The sequence below is a fragment of the Montipora capricornis genome, chromosome 3 (assembly GCF_036669925.1).
Source record: "Montipora capricornis isolate CH-2021 chromosome 3, ASM3666992v2, whole genome shotgun sequence".
In the NCBI taxonomy this organism is placed as follows: Eukaryota; Metazoa; Cnidaria; class Anthozoa; order Scleractinia; family Acroporidae; genus Montipora; species Montipora capricornis.
In genome coordinates this window covers 22,537,971-22,548,545 of record NC_090885.1, presented here as the reverse complement: position 1 = coordinate 22,548,545, position 10,575 = coordinate 22,537,971, and the positions used below count along the sequence as shown (strand labels likewise).

The following is a 10,575-nucleotide window of genomic DNA, read 5'->3' as shown; positions in this document are numbered from 1 at the left end:
GGAGATTGCGAAATCGTCTACTGGGGTACGGAGGGGAAAGGAAACGCTCGTATTATCCATACATTACATTTTGAGAATAATTTCCACTGTTGCTTACTTATCGTATCCTTACGCAGTTTTTATTTGGAAAAAGTTATTTCCTTCTACGCGAGGTAAAAAGTTGTTGTCCTAGTTTTGCGCCCGTATACCTCTCTCTTCAAGTGGGGTCTTGTGGAGGTTTTTTACATTTCATGGACACGCGAACGGGAAAGTGAAAGTTCGGAAAGTTCGCACTGAGGAGGCTCTGACGGAATCGAAGTTGTTTTTCTGTTCGCAGAAACAGCCATCGATACTCTTCTCTTTAGGGAGTATCTGTGACCAGGAATGGTCAATGCAACGACCAGAGAGATAGTCCCAGTAGAAAATGCTTGCCCTTCTGAAGAACCGACAGTGTTATGCATTATAAAGGATGAGACCACCACAGACTGGAAACGCAGCAAACACACAATCAATCTGCCTGCTTCGACTCTAATACAACAACTGATCACTCATGTGGCAAAGGAAGCGAATTATGTCGAGGATTCCTTTCTTTTGGTGTGGAGTAAACCGCATGGAGAAGACAGCGAAGAGATAGTGCTCAATGCGAACAAAGAGAGAACACTACAGGAACTCGGCCTTGCATCTAATGGCAAAAAGAACAATTTCTTGATCAAAGACAAAGATGGAGCGCAACCCGTTAAGAGCAAGGTTTGAAGAAGTTGTTGTTGTTGTTTCCGTTTTTGTTTTTCGCTAACTCGCGTTATTATCATGGCAGATGCCATGTTAGATGTTTAATCTGGGATGTTTCTTTTAGAGAAATCTGTCAATTATTAAGCTTACATTATTTTGGATTCATCTTATTAATTTCGGGTACTTGTGCTTGTTATGTCACCGATGAGATGTCCCAATCCCTAGCACGTGAGGTAGGGTTATGCAAGTTAGAGTTACTTTTAGGGTTTACTAGCTTTTACACGGTTATTTACCACAATTGTGGTAAATGACCATGTGTCCTTGGGAGGGTAGAACATTCTGTACGCTTTTGGTGTATACTCTTCCTGTACATGACCTTAACTTCACACCAATTTGGAATCCAGCTTGAGGTAACTTTTCCTACTTTATTCGATTTTTTTTTGTCATCAGAGAGGCTAGTAGGTGGATGTGCACAGCCGTCTACTCAACTTATACTTCTACTTTATTACTCTTCAACACTTTTGTATGCAGAAGAAACAAAAATTAAATTAAAAATCAGATAGAAAAAATATGTATAAATAGTTAAAATAATAATATATACAAATATATTAATTAAAGTAAATATCAAATATAAATACATAGATAAATAGTTAACATTCTAATACTAATATGTTCAAAAAGAAGTATAATGTATTTAAAAACCCTTAAAATGATTATATCCCCTATTTACGCTTTATTTTTAATTGATTTAGTCTTATTTGTAACTTTGTTATAGTGAGGGCTGTAGATAAGATAACTCTTCAAGTTGATATTTTACCCTCAGTCTATAGGAATGGTCAATGCAACGACCAGAGAGATAGTCCCAGTAGAAAATGCTTGCCCTTCTGAAGAACCGACAGTGTTATGCATTATAAAGGATGAGACCACCACAGACTGGAAACGCAGCAAACACACAATCAATCTGCCTGCTTCGACTCTAATACAACAACTGATCACTCATGTGGCAAAGGAAGCGAATTATGTCGAGGATTCCTTTCTTTTGGTGTGGAGTAAACCGCATGGAGAAGACAGCGAAGAGATAGTGCTCAATGCGAACAAAGAGAGAACACTACAGGAACTCGGCCTTGCATCTAATGGCAAAAAGAACAATTTCTTGATCAAAGACAAAGATGGAGCGCAACCCGTTAAGAGCAAGGTTTGAAGAAGTTGTTGTTGTTGTTTCCGTTTTTGTTTTTCGCTAACTCGCGTTATTATCATGGCAGATGCGATGTTAGATGTTTAATCTGGGGTGTTTCTTTTAGAGAAATCTATCAATTATTAAGCTTACATTATTTTGGATTCATCTTATTAATTACGGGTACTTGTGCGGGTCATGTCACCGATGAGATTTCCCATTCCCTAGCACGTGATGTAGGGTTATGCAGGTTAGAGTTACTTTTAGGGTTTACTAGTTTGTGGTAAATAACCGTGCATGTGTCCTTGAGAGGGTAGAATATGCTGTACGCTTTTGGTTTATACTCTTGCTGTACATGACCTTAACTTCACACCAATTTGGAATACAGCTTCAGGTAACTTTTCCTACTTTATTAGATTTTTTTTTTCATCAGAGAGGCTAGTAGGTGGATGTGCACAGCCGTCTACTCGACTTCTACTTCTACTTTATTACTCTTCAACACTTTTGTATGCAGGAGAAACAAAAATTAAATTAAAAATCAGATAGAAAAAATATGTATAAATAGTTAAAATAATAATTAATTAAATTAAATATCAAATATAAATACATAGATAAATAGTTAACATTCTAATACTAATATGTTCAAAAAGAAGTATAATGTATTTAAAAACCCTTAAAATGATTATATCCCCTATTTACGCTTTATTTTTAATTGATTTAGTCTTATTTGTAACTTTGTTATAGTGAGGGCTGTAGATAAGATAACTCTTCAAGTTGATATTTTACCCTCAGTCTATAAAGAAAGTTAATTGTATTGTATAGTACATGCAGCCTTTTCATTTCTGTAATTTCAGTCCTAGCATATACAGCAAAGCTACTTCTGCTTGGTCTTAGTATAATAATAATAATAATAATATTATTATTATTATTATTATTATTATTTGTTTTTCTTTATACTGGTATTTATTTTCTTGTAGGAGGATACAGATGACATTATTTCCAACAGCGTCAGTAACCTTTTTCAAAGCAGTTCAACCTCCTCTTATTCCCCATTTTCATCCAGTGATTATACATTGGCAAAGTCAGAAACTGGTAATGTCCTCAGATATGTTAAGGAATGCGCGTTATTAAATGCACAGTGATTTAGATACTTGTCCCAAAGTGTCCGCCGGCACTTACCCTATTGTTTGATATACAATGTATGTAGTTAGCAAATGCTTCTAAAAAGGACTTTTTGTTACTGTGTACCTTCAGGGGTGTCTTCATGGAAAGGGGTGTAGTGCTTTTTGATTATGGCACAGATATGCCAACCCACATCCGCAAGCATCCTTCTTCAAGTTGCTTTCTAGCCTTCTTCGGACTGTTCCCAATGCCCCCATGTAGTACCAGCAGCAGTAGTGGTAATGGTATTGGTAGTGGTACATGTAGTGGTAGTGGTAATGGTAGTAGCAGTAGCAGTAGCAGTAGTAGTAGCAGTAGCAGTAGCAGTAGCTAGCAGTAGCAGTAGTATAGAAGAAAAGGAAAAGAGGTCTATGACTTAAATGTAAATAAACAGACTAAGAAAAAAACTATTTTCATTTCTTTTAACATAATCTGCTTACACAATAAAAACATGAGTCAGGAAAAACAAATTTCTGTCCTTATTAGGTACGGGTATACAACTGTAATAATATTATTGTTCATTGTTGTTGATTTCTGGATAGGATTTGTGGGTCTTGTCAACCAGGCTATGACATGTTATCTGAACAGCCTGCTCCAGACACTGTTCATGACTCCAGAGTTTAGGAATGCTATTTACAGGTTAGTGAAGCTTGGCTATTTGCTTTTCATCCAGTGCACAAGCATAAAATGTCACTCAGAATTCTAGCATGGTCTTTACCATCATCCATCAAAATTTAATGTGACTACTTGTACCCACATTAAAATCATCGTCTTCGATGTCCTTATCCAGCATTATTGTCAGGTTGGGAATTCTGTGTCACCTTTCCTCATTAGTTCCTGTCTTGTGGATCCTCTGTTTTCAGTCCTGTTAGTTGCATGTGTTCTAGGACATTATCCAGCCAATGTTTGTGAGGTCTTCCTCTTGGTCTTTGACCCCCCACTTGTATTTGCTGTCTTTCTCACATCATATTCTTAATTTATCTTCTGGTTCAGTAAATGGTCATGCCATTGTAACATTGCTTCCCACACCTGATCCTTAACTTGGTCCGACATCCAGTTCTTCTATAATGTAGGGGTATCAAGAACTTTTGAAGTATTATTCCTGGGCTAATAAATGTAAGCGGCAGTCACTCTTGTGTTTGGCAAGGGTTTGAGTGAAAATCAAAGCAGGATAGGCGGCGAGGAGAGGCAAATTTCTGACAAACAGATGGCGGTATACCGCTGGTGACCGGCTTCTAATAAAACCCCTGTCCATGTTTGTTACCCCTTCCCTTTGATAAGGATAATGCCCTGCCCAAGTTGCATCTTATCCAGGGTGAGATTAGTAATACTCTCATTTGCTATAATGATTAACCTATTGACCCCTCAGGCAACCTAGGCCACCCCCAGTTGACAAGTAAAATGGTCTGGCATTAGACAGAGTTGAATCTGCTGTCTCACTCCCAGGAGTCAATGGGTTAAAAGGTGGCTGGAACCAGTTTCACCACTTTTAAGAGATTGTCTTATCAAAGGGGTTCTAATAAGAAGGTCTCTTAAAAGTGGTGAAACTGGTTCCAGCCTCCTTAAGAAACTGGAAGAAGCTTGCGTTCGGTGCCCCCCTCCCCATCTCCCTACTTGTCCTTTGACTCATCAACACTTGTGTTCTTTAATGATCATTATGTAGATGGGAGTTCACGGGAAGTGAAGATGAAGCAGCAAAAAGCATTCCTTATCAGCTCCAGAAGTTGTTCCTTCATTTGCAGGTTAATAATATTTTTCTTTATCCTCCATTTTCTTATTGTTGAACTTAAAATTAAAATTAAGTAGCATATTCCATCCACATTCATTGCTTCAGATTCCTTCACTTTTGTGAAGGAAATCAATGAGCTGTCTTTGCATGGGATGTTCATGGTGTCCTTCGATGTTGAAAGCCTCTTCACCAACATCCCTCTAGATGATTGTATTAACCTTGCCGTCAAGTATATAACTGAGGGTAACCCAGGTTTGAAACTTAGTAAACAACATCTTAAAAGGTTGTTTGAGTTTGCTACCAAGGAAACTCACTTCCTGTTCAAGGGTAACTTCTATGACCAGGTGGATGGTGTAGCCATGGGGTCCCCCCTTGCCCCTGTTCTAGCCAATCTCTTTATGGGTCACCATGAGAATATATGGTTGGATCAATACGGGGATTCAGAGGTCTTATTCTATCGTCGCTACGTAGACGATACATTTTGCCTTTTCCGCTCTGAACGGGATGCAACCCTTTTCTTCAATTACATCAACAATCAACACCCCAATATACGCTTTACAATGGAACGGGAGGCTGACCATGTTCTACCTTTCCTAGATGTTCTAATCAGTAACACTGACCCGCACCAAAGTATAACCACCGTTTACCGGAAAAAAACTTTCACAGGTTTGCTCACCAGTTATCTGAGTTTTTGCCCCTTTACCTACAAACTGGGGTTAATCAAAACCTTGATTGATAGAACTTTTAAGATAAACAACACTTGGATGGGGTTCCATACTGATCTTCAAAAATTGTCTGTCATTCTGCGGAGGAATCTCTTCCCTGAAAACCTTATCAACAAATATATTTCTAAATATATTCAGACAGCAGTCAAGGGAGGGAAAATACAGTCTCATTCAGGAATCGAGCCCCAGGAAACACCTAAGTTTTTCTTTAAAATCCCTTACGTTGGGCACTTCTCAGTCACGGCACAGAGGTGTATACGCAAACTTGCTAATCGGTTATGTAAACCTATTGATATAAGGTTAGTCTTCACTACTTTCAAAGTCAGGAGTCTTTTTAATGTGAAAGATGCTGTCCCTGTGGGGTTTCGCACGCGTGTGGTCTATAAATTTTCGTGTGCAAGTTGTAATGCTTGTTATGTTGGTGAAACCAGCCGACACTTCTCCACACGAGTAGGCGAGCACTTACTTTCAGACAGATCTTCGAACGTTTTTAAACATCTGCAGAGTTCAGAGTCTTGTAAGGCATCCTGCACACAGGATTGCTTCGAGATCCTGGACTCTGCAGCCACTAAGTACCAAGTGAAGCTTAAGGAATCCATGTATATAAAATGGGAGAAGCCCGATCTCAACCAGCAGGTGAAACACATTAACCTGACTCTCTCCCTGTAAGGAACTAAGCGTCACTCATTTAAATTTTTGTTTTGTTCTGTTTTGATTTAATACGCAATATTGACAACGCAATGTAACGAAGTTTGTAAGATCGCGCGCGCTTTAAATTCAACGGCGATTTCAAAATATGTAACACTGAAGATGACGGATGTACCGTTGAAACATGTCTGGAAAATTAAAGAAAGTTGTTATGTTTATATAAAATTAAGTAATAATTAAAGCAGTAAACATGTAGGTCAATTTAGATTGAGTGATGGCCAAGCTCTGGACAGTAAACCAAGTGCCAAAAGTGAAGGATAGAAAAAGAGCAATGAAAACATAAATTAAAAAGTTCAATATTTTTTCTACATTTTCTAATTTTTTTGTGTAAACAGGATGGGGGGAATATAAAATTTTCATAAGATTATTTTAGTTGAATTGTTTGCAAAAAATGGCCTTGATGTTGCAAAATGGCAAAAAAAAAAACAAACTTACAGCAATGCCTGAAAGTGTTTGCCCATTTGCTGCAGTTTTGCTGCAGATCATTCACAGATCAATTCTATGTACTGTACATCACAATTTCATTGGAGTGAGGTTGTTTGGCATTAGTAATTTCCATAAGTGGTGAACATTTCTTTCATTGATTGTTTTCTTACTACAGTTGCATGCAAGAGTCTGCATGTATTATTATTGATCCAGGAATCATACTTCACTCAATACTACTGTAAATTGGATTTTAAAAGATTGCACTATAGACAAGGTACACCTACAGTGTATACCTTGAGAGGCCTAACTTTGTAACTTCTTTCTTTAACGTGCAATTATATTACTTTCAGACAAGTTCTAAGAGAGCTGTAGAAACAACTGATGTCACCAAGAGCTTTGGGTGGGACAGCAGTGAAGGTACCTGTAACATTTCACTTACCGATATAATTATCACAAATGCACCTAATTCACTGTATGCCCAATTTTGACATGCATGTATTTAACGCGAAGTGTTCCTTTGAGACTTTGCTACCTATGGGGGTGCAGGGATGGTGCAGTGGTGAGAGCACCCGCCTCCCACCGATGTGGCCTGGGTTCGATTCCCAGACTCGATGTCATATGTGGGTTGAGTTTGTTGGTTCTCTACTCTGCACTGAGAGGTTTTCTTTGATTTGTGCTCAACGGCGCTAGAAGATTAGACACTTAAATAAAGTTCCTTTCCTTATTCCTTTTTTTTCTATTTCCAACATTAAGGTAAAGGTACATGTAATGGTTAGCTAGTGTTAATTTTAGCTTAGGGTAAGTTACTTGAAGTGCAGCATCTGGGGGACACTTCGTGGCGTTAATTGTCTGTATATATATTCCAAGGCACGAGTGATGTTGAAGTTGGGGAGAAGAGCAAGGGAACACTTTGTGATGCTCATTGAAATCCACGCTCATTTGGAGCGGTTTTCAATTGAGTGTTGAAAGTAATTAGAGAATTGCTTTGGTTTATAATTACTTCACTCAGTGATTGGTTCAAAGTTCTTACGCCAACTTTTTCAACCAATAGAAGTGAAACCAAAACCAATCATGGCTCGTGCGTACACATTTTCCCTCGCTTTGTGTTGGCTACGTGTAATTACTTCGAGTTTTGATTGGTTTACTGGATTGTCTCCGTCCTTTTTGATTGCCCAAAGTAATTACTTCGGTTTTGGTTTTACAACACTCGTTTGAAAACCGCTCCAGCAAATTGCTTTACTCAGTGATTGGTTCAAAGTTCTTGTGCCACTTTTTTAACCAATCAGAAGTGAAACCATGACCAATCGTGGCTCGTGCGTGCACATTTTCCTGTGCTTTGTGTCGTCTACACGTAATTACTTCGAGTTTTGATTGGTTTACTGGATTGTCTCCGTCCTTTTTGATTGGCCAAAGTAATTACTTTGGTTTTGGTTTTACGACACTCGATTGAAACTCGCTCTAATTAGGGGCATTTCTGGACTTACCTGAAAGTTTCTAGTAAAAGGGAGGCACTTTGAATAGTCAAGATAAATTGGGTCAAGATGAAGGCCCTCCTCCTTGAACAATCCTGTACCTGTAAATTTATATGTCAGTATTTACACATTATATGTAATGGATAAAGGGGTTGACATGTATACACATGCCTAGTTAGCATTGCGTCTGTGGGGAAGTGAAATATGGAAATGAGTTATCAACTAGGTTGTGAACTAAACTTGTAAGAGCTCAGGTTCCTTGCTCAAATACAAACTGGGGCAAATGAAAAGCCAAACTGTGACTCACTATAAAATAATTTATTTGATGATTTAAAGATACTCCATTTGGCTTCATTATCCAAAGTTGTGATGTTAAATTACACACCTCTGGATCATGTACGTAGTGTTGTTGCATATGCAAAAATCAGCCCCTGGTTTTCCCTCAGACAGGACGTGAAAGATGATTTTGTGTGATGTTTGAACACAAGTATTGTGAGAACATTAATTTTGAAAATTGATCATTGTAAAGCACCTTTGAGACGTTGTGATAAGGGCGCTATATAAATGCATCACTTTACTTTTTTTTTTTACTTTACATGACAGTAGCACGACACATGTTAATCCCAGAGTGTAATGTGTAATTTTTTACGATGTACATGTACATTGCAAGGCTGTTGCCTAACAGGAGCCCGGTAGCCTGGGGCTCCCAAAGAATAGTTCTGGGCGCCTTAACTTTTGACAGCAACACCTTTCACTTCATATGTTGGGCTCCTAAGTTCTCAGAGTTTAGCTCTGAGGGCCCCTTTAAAATTTTCTTAGGCAGCAGCCTTGCATTGCTGTCATATTTTGTTTGACTTCAGCATGGCAGCAACATGATGTCCAGGAGCTGTGTAGAGTCATGTTTGATGCTTTAGAGAGCAAGTTTAAAAACACTGATCAAGTATGAAAAACATCTCTGATATCTCTTAAAAACCATAAATAACATGAAATATAAATTATACAGGCAAGCAAAGACAAAGAACCATGCAAAAGTCACAGTGAAGGATTTTAAATGTAATTTATTAATGCAAGTAATTTTATAGTGGACCTGCACGGAGCACTATGGGTAAGAAAATATGGTAACCCATCTGTACAAGAAAATTTGGTTTTGGTCACCGTACTACTGTCCACCCCTCGACCATGTATGCCAAGGTAAAAATGTGTGGTGCAACCCGCATATTTAGGCGGGAACAAGTCATCTTTGATATTGATATTTGACATCTGTCAAAACAAGGTATCCACTGACCAGTATTACTTGACCATATCATAGACTCAAGTTTTTATAATACACTTTAATAACTGGGAATTTCAAAATGTTTTGAAGTAGGCGGCTGTGAGAATTGAGAGGCCACAAGGCCCCTGAAGCTAGGGGGGCCCAGAGGGAATGCTCCCCGAGAAAGTTTTGAAATCTAGAAGCTCGGAAATGCCATTTTCAGCATTCTAGCATCGATTTCAGGCAATAATAGTTTCATTCAAAATCTCCATTTTGAATAGCCCTACTTAAATGGGAGGCACAGTGGCCTCATGGTTAGCGTGCTCGACTCCGGATCGAGTGGTCCGGGTTCGGGGCCTGGCCGGGGACGTTGTGTTGTGTTCTTGGGCAAGACACTTTACTCTCACGGTGCCTCTCTCCACCCAGGTGTATAAATGGGTACCGGCGTAATGCTGGTGGTAACCCTGCGATGGACTAGCATCCCATCCAGGGGGGAGTATAAATACTCCTAGTCGCTTCATGCTACAGAAACCGGAGATAAGCGCCTGCCTGATGAGCCTTCTGGCTCGTAAGCAGAGACTTTACCTTTACCTTACCTACTTAAATCACATACCCGAGTCACCTGGGTTTTTTTTAAGTGGACTGCTGACCAGGTACTGGTTTTTTGATTGGATCACAGGCTCAAGCCAGGTTATTGTAGCAAGTAGTAACGTTTACAATGTACCGGTACGTAACAAAAACTTATTAATAGTTGTCTGTCGTCCCTTAGGATGACCTAATCAACAAACTTTATCAAGGAAAACTCAAGGATTATGTAAAATGCCAACAGGTAACTTCTTTTGTTTTTCTTTGTGGTTGCTTTAACTTGCCACCAGGTTTCAATACAGTTACAACAAATTATAAACAACAAGTAGAAGGAATGGTGAAGAAGCTCAAAAGGATGAGCAAGCTCTGAATTCTGTTTGCTGTTACATTTGGTTATAAATGTGTTTGCTGAAGTGAGAGAATAATAGTACTCCCTGGTGGTACTTTGTGGGCACTTCTGTAATAATTTTTGTGTTTGGGACCTTTTGCGAACTTGTGAGATCAAGTCTGATATTGAGTACATTGTTCAAGTAACTGTTCAATTCAGCATGCTTTTGTGCAAGAGATAGCCACTTGGCAACCTATGATATTCTTGTTAAAAGCTGCCGTATGTTCTGTAAAAGCATTGAAGAGAG

The 10,575-nt window shown here is 38.8% G+C and overlaps 1 protein-coding gene across 1 annotated transcript in view; it reads left to right on the top strand.

Moving 5' to 3' along the window:
- Nucleotides 1-27: 27 nt before the first annotated feature.
- The window catches only part of LOC138040929 (ubiquitin carboxyl-terminal hydrolase 47-like), a 39,500-nt gene continuing 28,952 nt past the window's right edge, over nt 28-10,575 (top strand). The window contains 8 exon segments of the mRNA XM_068886661.1: nt 28-726; nt 1,532-1,903; nt 2,860-2,974; nt 3,586-3,682; nt 4,707-4,785; nt 6,982-7,048; nt 8,964-9,043; nt 10,125-10,184. Of these exon segments, the coding sequence (XP_068742762.1) occupies nt 364-726; nt 1,532-1,903; nt 2,860-2,974; nt 3,586-3,682; nt 4,707-4,785; nt 6,982-7,048; nt 8,964-9,043; nt 10,125-10,184 (1,233 nt within the window). The 5' untranslated portion in view covers nt 28-363.